Source organism: Bombus vosnesenskii, unplaced genomic scaffold (assembly GCF_011952255.1).
Source record: "Bombus vosnesenskii isolate JDL3184/JDL3185 unplaced genomic scaffold, Bvos_JDL3184-5_v1.1 scf7180000013918, whole genome shotgun sequence".
NCBI lineage: Eukaryota > Metazoa > Arthropoda > Insecta > Hymenoptera > Apidae > Bombus > Bombus vosnesenskii.
Window position 1 is genome coordinate 168,896 of NW_022883281.1, and position 13,412 is coordinate 182,307.

Genomic DNA, 13,412 nt, shown 5'->3' on the forward strand with positions numbered 1-13,412 from the left:
ATTTAACTTATAAAAACGATATCTATTTGAAATTTGTTAAATATAGTCGTTTATCATATTACTATTACCTGCTACTATATACATGTGTAATTTTTGTTGGTTATGTTACCTATGTAAGCAACGTATGTAAGCATGTAACAAATTTAAAATTACAAATTACTTTCGATTACGTTCTTGAGAAGTAGTTTGGCTAATTTAAGCAGACGATTTTAATATTAATAATATGTAATTTTAATATATATTTCAATCATATTTTTAAAATTAATTGTTTCTAAACATTATATAAATGTACACATGTAATAATGATGAAATATTATTAAGTTTATTCTTACACATAGTAAATACACATAGTTAAAGTTTAATGAAATCAAGTTTAAAATAATCCTTTTTTTAAATTTGCCTTTTTGAAGATGTATATGTATTTATTTATATACGTATGTGCATAAGTAAATAAATATCTATTTAAATAATACCACAAGATGATCGTGATCATGACAGCGTCCACATTCACAGCCAGTTAGTCTAAAGTCGCGTTAGTACACATAGGTTAATATAGGTCACGGACATGTATACAACCGTGGAATAGGTAGTACACGTTAGAATATAACCTATAAAAGGTGTATAACACGTGAGTAAAATCGAAAACTAAATGAGTTTATTTGTGATAAACAGGTATGTCAAAATGTCAAAAAATACAATACATATGTATTAATAAACTTAATCACTGAATAATAAATTTAGTCAATTAAACTATATAAATAAATATTCTACTATATTAATCGTATTCGAGTTTTTAGTTCTTCCCGTAGAATATTATTAATATACATATACTATTTGTTGATAGATATGAGGGTGAAAAAGAAGAAACGAAAAATGAAAGGAATCATTTGTCTGAATTATTAAAAAGAATAGAAGAACGTAAAGTAGAAAGAGCTAGTAAAACTAATCATCAAATACAAGAAAGTAGTTCTCAAAATGCACAAGAATCGAATTATAAAAAGAAAAAAGCAGAAAATCTTAATAAATGTCCAATAGAAAATAGTAATTTGAATGAAAATAGTATATCAAGTGACATTAAAAGAAAGGCAGAAGTACATGTTTCAGAGCATAGAAAGAATAAAAAGGAAAGGAAATATAGCGAAGAAAGTTCTAATGAAACAATTAAAACTGCAGATAAAACATTGCAAAGTGAAAATACAGATAATCAGGATAATGAAATACCTAATAAATCATCAGATCCAAATGAAACACAAGAAAAAATATCAGGACAGAATAGTGATTTCATAATTCTGGGTGTAAAAAATAAGCGAAGGAAGCGTGAAGTTAAGAGAATTCTACCAGAATGGTTGGCTAATCCAGAAGTCATATCTATTGATTTAAATAGTGGTCCAACCTTAGAAGATATGAATTCAATTTTAGATTCTAAGCTTATTGAAGCTTTAAGAGCTAATGGCATTAATAAATTATTTCCTGTTCAAGCTAGTATGGTATCTTGGCTATTGAAGTGTAATAAAGATAGGCAACAAAAATGGTGGTTGAGGGATACATGTGTATCTGCTCCTACAGGCAGTGGTACGAATGTACAAGTCATTTATAGCAAACTGAAATATTTACATTCTAGTTTTGATACTTTATTGTTTATAAATAATGTTAAATTCTAATTATAATTAATGTTATTAGTGAATATTATTTCAAATCAGTTGTCTTTATTTAATTAAACATTGCATACAATGAATAGATTAAAGCTCTGTATTTAAAAAATTATTTTCTGTTCTGAAAAGAAATAATTTAAGAAATTATTTTCTCTTTAGGTAAAACTCTAGCGTATGTTCTACCAATTGTCCAAATATTACAGTTTCGATTAGTTCCAAAGGTGCGTTGTTTAGTTGTTGCACCCGTACAAGAATTAGCTATGCAAATTTACAAAGTGATGGTTACATATACTTCGCATACAAATTTAAGAGTTGGTTTACTTTCTGGCGCATCAGCATTTCATGAAGAACAAAGAAATATTCGAAAAGAGAGTATGTGTTTATAAATTTTAAGAAGAAGGTTTTATTTATATTATTTATAAAATACAAAATATTTTTTATAATTTTTATATTTCAGATGATAGAGGAGAATGTATCTCTCTAGTGGATATAGTGGTTGCTACACCTGGACGGTTAATAGACCATATATTAAAAACATCAGGATTTTCATTGGATGATATCAGATTTCTTGTAATTGATGAAGCAGATACAGCTGCTGATTGGTTGGAGTATCTTCCCGAGCCTCATTATCAAACACCTCGATTAACACTTTCCAACTTACGTTTTAGGTTAGTTTTTAATTACAATTTAGTTACAATTTTTTATATAATAATCATTTACCAAGATCATGTGTATTAATATAAAGTTATATTATCTGATATTAAATTTATAGTAATATATTCATTTTTAAATAGTAAAATTCCAGCTCAAAAATTATTATTCAGTGCAACATTATCACAAGATCCTGAAAAACTTAATCGGCTTGGACTCTTTCACCCAATATTGTTTACGTCTGTTTTGGTGACAGGCAAGGACGATGATGTAAATTTAGATAAAGAAGCGGTTAATTTTATAGGGCGTTATACAAGCCCAGAAGAATTAAAAGAAGAAGCAATAGAATGTGAAGCAGAATATAAACCAGTAGCTTTATATCAGTTATTAATCAGGGATGGTATCACTTCTAAGGCATTAATATTTACAAATTCTGGAGGAACTGCTCATAGATTAACTATTTTACTCCAATCACTCTTATCTAAAAAGAATATAGTAGTTGGAGAACTTTCTGCACGACTTGTATCAAAGGAACGTGAGGATATACTTACGAAATTTACAAGTGGAAACATTCAAATGTACGTTTTGTTTATAATTTCGTTGAAAATTAAGATCAATATTTTCTAAAAATTGTGATATAATTTTATTATACTTCCAGACTTGTATGTTCAGATGCATTAGCAAGAGGTGTAGATATTCCAAATGTACAATTAGTCATATCTTATGATCTCCCTAAACATATTAATGGTTATATTCACAGAGCAGGAAGAACAGGACGTGCAGGTAAATCCGGTACTGCTATATCTATTCTGACACCCAAACAAGTTAAAATATTTAAGCATATGTTGAATAATGCGCATAAAGTAATACCACATGTTGAAAAAATCGAACTAAGTGCTATTATAAATGAAATCGATTATTTGAGTCATATTGATAAATTAAAACATGCTCTTGAAATAGAGAAACAGAATAACTTATTACGTGTAAAAGCTGCTAAACGAAGTTATCCAGTAACTGTAAAATAAAAGTCATTACTTTTTGTACAAATATTGCTAAATAAAATATAATTTAACTGAAATTTTTTACCTATAACTGAAAAAATTCGTTGTCTAATAAATCAAAACCTTTTTCAAACCTATAGAATCCACTGAGTGATCCTTGTAAAGTATCCCAATTCCAAACACGAGTCCGGATACAGAATTGCTCTAATATCTCTAGTTTTAAATAGTTTAAAGTTTGGTTGATGGCCAATATTTAAAAGTGCTCAAAACGTTAGCAGATTGATTTAGTTTTAAATAGAGATAATTTTTCTGGTATCGATATAAAAAATAGTTAAATATTATAGTTCCAAGTGATAGTAAATTGTCATCAAAGCTTAAAAAGAGTCCATGTGCGCAATTTCTATGCATTATTTTTGTGAAAAGTTCTTTATCTAAGACAAATTTTTTATACTCTATTCAATTCTATAGACATTTCTGGAGAAGGAACCGCTCAGAAAAGATGTTAGAACTGTTTTTAATTCGTACAAATCGAAAAAAATATGCTGAGAGAATATGTACGATATTTCGTCGCCATGCTACTATTGCTCGTCTGTCTCGTATCATCGCGTTTGGAGCTACTTTCTTCGGAAAAATTTCACTCGTTTATTTCCTGCTCGAAAACGTAGTGATAACTTTTCTTATGCTAGGTTATTGCAAATTCTTGATCTCAAGCACAGATACGAGGAACATTATACTATACATATATAGATTATTAAAAATCACTTACATATAACTACGGCACTGAGAAATTGAAGTTGGCGAGTGATTGGTGTGGTGGCAAAACATTATATATAAGTATGCTTACTCGTATGTACATATATACGTACATGCCCGGCGGATATTTTTCTGATTTGTCTAAATTAAAAATTTTCTTTCTTTTGTAGAAATGTTTACAGAATCTGAAAATATGTAACAAATTTATGCCAAATGAAGAAGTTTTCGTACAACCGCAAACATAATTTAAAACGTAATAATTTCTTATATCGACTATTTCTATATACCAATCTATCCAGGCAAATTGGTTCTATCATTCAAGACTGAATTGAATCTTTGAGCGTTATTACTTTTCATCTAACACGCTTATTTTGGTCGAAACAATATGATTTTACGAGAAGTCGTATTCGATAATTGAAGATAATAGTGCAATATTGCGTTCGGATTGTTACGTGGCAAATCAAGATTTATGCCAAAGAATATTATTAATTAAATACTGAATAATGAGTATACGTAAATAGGGTACAAGACAACTCATAAAGTAACATCGATAATAACATTTTATTGTCTGAAGTTAATATTATCGTACACTCGTATGCTCGTACGCTCGTAATGCTCGTTCTCTATCGCAATTTGTCCTATTGATAGTTGTCACGTTATTCAATTGTATATTAATTACCATTTTTAATTATTATTATTATTGTTGCATTGATAAAGGCAAGTTATTCATATTTTTAATTTATAAAAGATAAATGACCATTTATTGATTAACGACACAGACATATAGTACACTGCTGGAAAGAAATCTCGCGGAACGGCACAAGGGCAAGGGAAGTTGCTCTCTATCGCTCACCTTCGCGCGTTGTTATAATGTTTTGTTTGCATATGCGACTCAGCCAACACGCATGCTTATTTCTAAGATTGTGTCGAACCTATCAGAAATAACCCGAATAATCCGACCTGCGTTCCTGCCGCGAGACTTCTTTCTATTTAGCAGCGCATATATTATTATTATTGCTGTGCATAACTTTATAACCTCAGACCGTCGGTTACATTTTATATACAATGGAAACGAACAGATTAGTAACTGAAATCTATAAAAGATGCACAAAAAGTGAGAGAGAGGGAGCAAAAATGTTTTTTGCAAATTGTGTACAATTGCTTTCAAATTTATGTAGTTCAGCGATTTCGTGAAATTGTCTAACTTGTTCGCTTTGCGTATGTATGTACGTATCTGTCATCTGTTATACGGAGATAGTCATAGCGTACAATAATATTTTTAATAATACATGTTTATAGATTAGATATAATTTTTACATGTAGTTGTATTTATAGAATATTTAAAGCTATTGGAACATATCTTACAATTTTTAACAAAACATATAGTAATTTATGCCGCAGTATCTGCAAAATATTTATGCAATTAATTATTGTACTATTATACGTTAATAAAACGTGTTATTTCGATATGTCTGATATAAATTAAAATTTGAATTAAAGTATTTAAATAAATGTAGTAGTTTGTTTCTTTTTACGCAGTAATACACAACATAAAGATGTAAAATACATATATTTTGTACATAAGGCAAATAATCTTTTTTCGCTAATTTGTTAGAGATTTGTATGACTTACAAAATAATTAGGCAATTTTTGGTCAGTAATTACAATTGATCGTCAAGATTATTGAGTATACTTTAATTTAATTGGGACATCTTAAAGTGAATTTAAAGAAAAAAACATGTACAGATTACTTTTACATTCAGCTCTTCCGAATTTACAATATTTGAAACAGTTTATAGCGATGGGTATAATTCAGCGAAGGCGTTTAATTGACCAAAAATTATCAAAAGTCCTAAAATTTACAGAATTATTTAATTAGATAACTAATTTAATAAAGAAAGTCAGAAGATTCGTATCAGGTCTGTGGAAGCTTTAAGCACTTAAGAGAAATTATTGATGTTTGAATTTTCGTTGTGAGAGATGCAATGAACAAGTACACATTAACTTACTTGTAATACTACATGTGATAAATATCTAACAAGTGTCTAAACATCCTTTTTTAATCTTAATATGTTACATTCTCTATAAGACCATTTATTAATATTTTATATAAAACGAGGTCTCATTTAATATTATTATTGTATAATCTATTATATTCATACTCTAATCATCTTTTCAAATTTCGTCAACAATGTCATATTTGCTTTCATGTTATGTACATTACATGTTACATATTGTTATATGTGCTTTTATAACTATATGTACATACACAAAACATGGTCCTATATGATTCATATGTGTCGTTGCCGTGTACATGTATGTATATTATACTTAACGTCGATAAATTCACCACACTTATATGGTACCATTATGATAAGAGGATATTTGACGCACACTTCCTTGCATATATACGTATCTATATAGGAAATGCACCAAGCAATTTACCTTGTCCTTAAAAACCCACAGGGAAAATCATTTTTTAAATTTATCAATACTCTGTGATATAATATTGGAATGTTCCATGAATATGTCGCCTCATTTAAACGGTTCAAGATGGAAAAAACATCACGAGACAAAATTAAATGTTGTATAGAGCAATATCGTTCTCAGATGGGACACCTGATATCTTTATATATCGTATTGTTGTAGAAAAGAAAGAATTGAATAACAGGTCAACAGATTTAGTGAGATCTCTTTTTATAAACGGGAATGAGGAATATCTAGTTTACTTGTAATTGTGGCTTGAATACTACTTAGTGTTTATGATGTAAATTAGGTAAAGCATTAACTGTTCAAATGTCATATCTGAATATTTAAACCAAACAAGCAGGTAACGGACCTCTGATAACCTCTGTAAGTTGAAGGGTAGGCAACTTTAAGCATCTCAATTTACTATACAAAGTTTGTAGATGCTATATGAATTTTTTTTAATTTTTTCGGAGACCTTTTATCCACCGAAAGACGTGTCAGACATAGATGACCTCTGTTCATGGTGATCGCAAAAACGTTTACACGGTAAGAGTTAATTTATATACGGAATATTCAAGAAAATCCATTTAAGTTTAACATATCATTAAGTATAACAAGTTTAAGTTAAACAAATGTTTTTGATTATAAGAAAAAGTGCTATCGCTTTTCCGATGTTTTGTTGCAACACAAAAGAGAGTATCACAAACATACAGTCAGTCACAAAAGTCTGTTTACAACTCTTAAATATGAAAGTTATTATTATTATTGTTATTATTATTATAGTAAAGGCATTAACTTTACGAATTATGTTAAAATGTAACACAATCCATTCACTCTAAATAAAAATATAAAATACTGTGTTACAAAAATTACATATTCCTGTTATATTTATATGAAATCATAGAAACTGTAAACTTAATATTATTAATATTGTATTATTAATATTAATAGCTTTCAGACACTCCTATGTAAGCATGTTGGTATCCCTTTGGTGAAAAAGTTTTGAAAAAATGGAAGATTTCGTCATTTTTCCCCAAATTTTTTGTGAATTAAATATTTCAATTATTTTAATTTTTTTAGAAATATATCAATAATAATCGTACATATTAATATGTAGACATAAATAATTTTATGACAAAATGCGCTTTTGGTTCCAGCCAATTTGTCGACGAGTGATGGCCTTTATAGATTTTGACTCTTTTAATTACTTTGTTGTGACGTGTACATCTGTAACGAGATAATAAAAACAGGCGGTTAGACCGCAATAACCTTGACAAAAATAAAACACCGTCACAGTCTACAGTGTGATTTAATCTGCCTTACCCAGTAGAGATCTGTAAAGCGTTGATATTTGTTAACACTACAAACCTTATCGCTATAGTATTGGTTAGGATATATGTATATATGTATTCTTTCACGGCTGCCCTTAATCTTCTTCCAAGATTATATTTGCCAAACTTATCCATATGTTGATAATAATTTTCGAGCAAATAGATCCCAAGGTCGAAATCATTGTATTTTGCCTTTGTTCATCGAGCGCTATCAGAAAATTCCAAAAGAGTTTTAAAGGGATGGTATCCAGGAACGAAGATTAACTTAGGTTAAGGTACATAGCTAAGAAAGGTTTCCTCAATGTCTCTGAGATGTCACACATAGACAGTTTCTTTGCTAAGTCAGATATGCAAAATTTTGTAGGTGTATGTGGACTTTTATGACTGATTGTAGATATTATTAAATCGTTTCGTTCTTTTTAGTGTAATTAACAAGCCACGTAAGATATAAAGTCGATTGCATCATTTTCCATATCTCAGGAATTTTATACGTACAATCATTTTTATGCACTTTTATGCATATAACTAATGCTACGTAATGCATATAAATATACATATGTAAATACACTATATGTATATATATATGCTTATTTTTCTATTTTACGTGTTGCATTTTAATTTTGAATATTAATTTTGAAATTTAACTTCAAATTTCGGTGACTTTAAAAAATTCACCGAAATTTAACTTCAAATTTTTAAATAAGAACCTACATTTTTCATTACGTACTAGTGTCGCTAATATCGAAATGTTTTCACAATTACTCGCATTCTATGCATCAACCATTTTTGGGATGTGAATTTTCGAAATCACATCGCTAGCAATCAGCGCTAGCTAATTAATAAAGCAACCCAAAGTATACCTATATGTACATGTATACACCATGTATATGTGTGCGTATGCGTGTCACAGTATTATTTCACTGTTCCAAATCTTACACCAATAAATATTTAAATATTAAAAAATATCGAGGCCGCTTATCTCAACCGTTTTGTATAACATACTTTAACAATTCTACGTGTTCAGCACGAGGTTGGTTGCACCAAACTAACTGTTGTTAGTAACGTTTTTGCGGTGCACAAATTAATTTGAAGATAAAGATACAATCTAATTGCTCGTTTAATTTTTGCCAATTTATTAAAAGTGTTTCCTTTGCCTCCTTATCACGCTGAGTACAGCAGGTATAACAATATTTCCCCATCTACTGATATTCAACTTTCGAGGAATTTAGATAGAATGCAAGAACAAAAAACGGGTTACGCTAAAGAAGCAAGAAGAAGGATTAACGGCCAAAGAATATGTTGAAGAAATGTGTGAAATATGTACAGAGAAATCGTTAACAATTTGTTTGACAAATTGAAAATAATAACCCTACGAACTGATAAGATCCAAGTAATATCACTTATATATAGAGCAAAAAGAGTAATACTGTGAAACGTGTGCCTTATTATTCCGTATGACACCGTCGAAAAAATTTTGGAGAAAACTATTGAGAGGAACTCAGGATTAAACTGATGTCTTTTAATGAACTATGATGTTCACGCTTCTTAAGCTTCCGGCGACAAGTCAATTCATCTAGACGATAAATTGAATTACAAATTGAGTATGAAAACACTAGCTACCATGTATTTGTTTCATATGTAAGCAAAAAGAACAATACTCTTTCGACGAAAACCTGCTAATACGATCCAAGAAGTTGGAACTAACAGAAAGAATAAAGATCAGTTTTCCTATTTTATATATTTCAAACAAAATATCACATATTTCTTATCATCTTCCTATTATCATCTGAGACCAAAAAGTGCTGTTGACTAGAAATAAGAGACTAATCTTGTCCATTAAAGAATCAATCTTCTTGTCAGATATAGTAGCAGATGAAATATCTGAGTTGGACAGAAGCACTGATTCATAATCCTCACTAGAAAACAACGAAGAATAACAAAAGTGAAGAACGAAGTGATAAAGTTAAAGTCAATCCAAGACATAGGTTCTTTAAAGAACAAATTCAATAATCTCATTCGATAGTCAGCGAATATTCTATTAATCTATTAAAATAAAAAATGAATAAAGAATATGTTGTCTAATCCCAGTGACAGAAAAGATATTGGAGAAACGTAGTAAAGTTCAGGAGTTTGCTAGATAATGTTTCCATCATAAATCTCTAGTGCTAAATCATCGAAGAAATTCTAAATAATCCGGAAATGTACCTAGGAAACGCGCGTTTTAATCAAGCGTCAGCAGAAGAGAGTGTAATTGACCTTACAATTGCACCTGTGTCAGTAGTAGGAAACTTTGAATGGGAAGTAGCAGATGAGCTCTATGACAGTGGCCTCTATCTTATCACAGTTTATATTATGTGATAATTCTCTCTAGTGTCCAAACGACACTGCGATCAACAGATTCTGATCGTTGGAACTTTGAAAAAGCGGATTGCATTAAATATTAAGAAAAAATAGAAAACAATATAACAAATATAGAGAAAACTAGCTAAAAAATTCGACCAAGTTCTAAACAACTTTGTTCAACTGATCCAACAATCTCCCAATAATTCTATATCCATAATTAAAATAAAAGCCAAAAGAAAGTTCCATAGTGGAATGTAGATGCGAAGAAGCATTAAAATCGGGAAACGCGGCGTTTACAGGGAATCCATTTGATGCGACCCACACCGAAGAATTTTTAAGATATAAAAACCAACAATTTGCAGCCCTGGTAAACATTTGGCTCTCAAAAAATGACGATGAATCAGAATATAGAAACATAAATAGGGAAATCACGTAAATTATTAAAGAACTAGAAGTAACTTTAATTGCAAGCAACGTAAGGATTCAGGTCCAGATCCCGATAGAATTCCTAAAAATAGAATTTCTCTCTTCAAGAAATTTAAAAGGAGTTTAAAAAACTTAGAATTTTCGTGCAAACCTTTAAACGTGATTTGGTTAGGCAAAGTTTATTTCCAACAGTGGTTAGAATAATAATTATTCCAATTCCCAGGCTTTTGCGAAAAGCTACGTCCAAAAGTTTTAACTTGTAATGCATGTAAACTAATGGAGAAAACTAATAACAAAATATTCAAGGCTCGCTCAGAAATACATAAAATATTACCACTTGATCAAAGTGGTTTCGGATAAGATAGTTCGACAGTAGATCACCTTATTACGTTTGAAATATATGTAAATTAATACTAAAGAAAAATGTTCAAATTTATATGCAATTTCCTAAAATATAGGGTTCATTCAAGTTAACATCAGTGGTATCTTTCCGCTTTCTATTGAAATTTCAGACGCCGCAGGGTACCGTTCTACGCGTTAGTTTGTTTCTATTAGCAACAAATAACATTGTCAGATCCAGTGGAATTTGTGTATGAACTCTATTTACATGAAGGAAATTTACTGGTTATCTGAACTTTAGCCGAGTTCCCGTTGTCTGAACTACCGCGTAACGTCAATCCATTTATATCAACGTCCAACTATAAGATGTAAACTAAATAAAATGTAAAAAAAGTGAGGGCACGCGTTATGTGACACACTTTCGTGCTTCACAGTTAGAATTGCCGTTTAAAAAGCCAATAATCTAGGATAGAGAGCATTAAAACAGACTTTTCCGAAGGACACTTGTGATTATTTTTTAGGTTAACCACGAAATGTAAGATAGAAACTATATGTTATATATTGTAACCTTATTATACTTCTATAAATTATAGATAGCACTGTGTTTTTACTTAAACTGCTTTTAACGCGTCTGATGCAAACACGAAATTTGAAGATCACCCCTAGAAAAACAAACGCATTGTTTTACGGTATGTACATTAGTATAGGTGCGTCTGACTCCTGCCAGATCATCGCACACATGGCACGGTACACGGATGATCGGTGAAGACTGGCGGTTTGGGCAGCAAGCATCGGCAAACCTGGGTCGCTGTAGAAAATTAGAAAACACCACGACGGATGGCAACTCTAATTGCAGTCGATACCAGTTTGCAGCATTATTACGTATTTAAGAGCAAATGTTTAGTGGAATCCCCCTATATGAACACGAATTCCTATTAACTGAACGAAAACTCGTAAATGCTGGGAAGAAGTACGCGAGACTCGTTTTATACGAACGACTAGGTTATGTGAATCGACTTATCCGCCGACAGGTTCACATAAACGAAGTTCTACCGCTTATAGGAGAGTTAGTCAAACGTGTACTGTAGACGATTTCTATTTATTTTATGGCGGGAAAAATATTCGAGTTATCCAGGAAACACTTGAAACTTCTGGTGACAAAGTTTACGAATGGAGTCGAGTAACAAATTCAAGTTCATAATGTTAAGTGAAAATCGCAAAATTTTCAAGAAGATCAACTTCTATACCAACGAGCGCCTCATTAATAAATAAATAAAGTGAGATAAATAAAGAAATGAAAAGTAAATAAATGAAAACGTCTGCGTAGAAGAATCTAATTTTTTAAAGATACTCGCTGTCAATAATTGGAGAGCTGGTAGTGTAACATTATTAAACTATAAATCCACCATCGAATCTAACGTTAAGCGAGTGCAGTATCTAAATTACTAAATTCTATCCACTAAATTGTATACGGGCTCCTGCACAGCAATGGGAATATTTTCAACCAATCTCTCGGCAAGTCTTCAAGCAAAAGGTAAATTATTAGCCCCAGAAATTCGAAGAATGAAACTAGAATTCTACTATGTCTGTAAATTGATAGCATCCTTTGTCAGTGCATTACGGCAACTTATTCGAAATAACAAACTGCAGGATAATTACGACAAAACGAAGAAACAATATTCTCCAATTGTAGATACGATAGGAGACTTTCTTAAGGAACTGAAACTAAATTTCTCAAGTATAAAAGAAAGTTCGCTCAACCCATTCTTTTAAATACCAGTCGCTTGGTTGAGGATTACTTGATTTCTACATACACATATGCACATTTCTATCAAAGTAGAGAGAGAGGTAATGCAATTGAAGGTACGGTAATAATAGATAACACAAGGAAAGTAAACTTTCCTAGTTTAATATCAATGAAAACGTACAATGTATACATTATTTTAATTGCATTAGAAGATATAGAAATCGACCACAGAATCGTTATATAGCGTAATTGATATAAGTGATCCAAGTATACTTGACGAAATCTGCAACCCTTGTAATCCTTGCTAAACAACCTACGATTTGAACTGTATAAACAAAGTAGTCCAATATAGTATCATACGAGGGGAATTCAGAGTGTAATTTACTTTTAAAACTTAATGTACAATAATAGAATTGGCATCTGGTAATCCTTAGCAAATAATGGGAAAGTAATAGTTGATCTTACAAATCTGGAAACCCCAATCAACAAGGCACGGAAGATTCTTAAAACAAAGATGTTAGATAAGTAAAGCCAAAGTTGGATGACCAATAATTGTACTAAGCACCATCAAATAGGAGATAATATCTATCTACTCGACTAATCTGGTTCTTTCAGTGGCGAGAAAAGTTCAAATCATCCTAATGAGATTAAGATAAACTATACCAAACTCACCTATCAGTACCTGATTACAAAAACGGAA

At 30.6% G+C, this 13,412-nt stretch overlaps 1 protein-coding gene across 1 annotated transcript; it reads left to right on the forward strand.

The window, feature by feature from the left end:
* Nucleotides 1-510: 510 nt before the first annotated feature.
* On the forward strand, nucleotides 511-3,395 carry LOC117239307 (ATP-dependent RNA helicase DDX51). The gene is made up of 6 exons (XM_033504795.1): nucleotides 511-672; nucleotides 845-1,572; nucleotides 1,812-2,024; nucleotides 2,110-2,320; nucleotides 2,447-2,881; nucleotides 2,962-3,395. Exons 1-6 carry the CDS (start codon nucleotides 650-652, stop codon nucleotides 3,326-3,328), a joined length of 1,977 nt encoding a protein of 658 aa, XP_033360686.1. The 5' UTR covers nucleotides 511-649; the 3' UTR covers nucleotides 3,329-3,395.
* The last annotated feature ends 10,017 nt before the right edge of the window (nucleotides 3,396-13,412 follow it).

Coding starts and splice junctions, on each gene's coding strand:
- LOC117239307 (XM_033504795.1), top strand. CDS start 650: ATGAGTTTATTTGTGATAAACAG. Junction 673..844: donor AGTTTATTTGTGATAAACAG/GTATGTCAAAAT, acceptor ATTTGTTGATAG/ATATGAGGGTGAAAAAGAAG. Junction 2,321..2,446: donor CTTTCCAACTTACGTTTTAG/GTTAGTTTTTAA, acceptor ATTTTTAAATAG/TAAAATTCCAGCTCAAAAAT.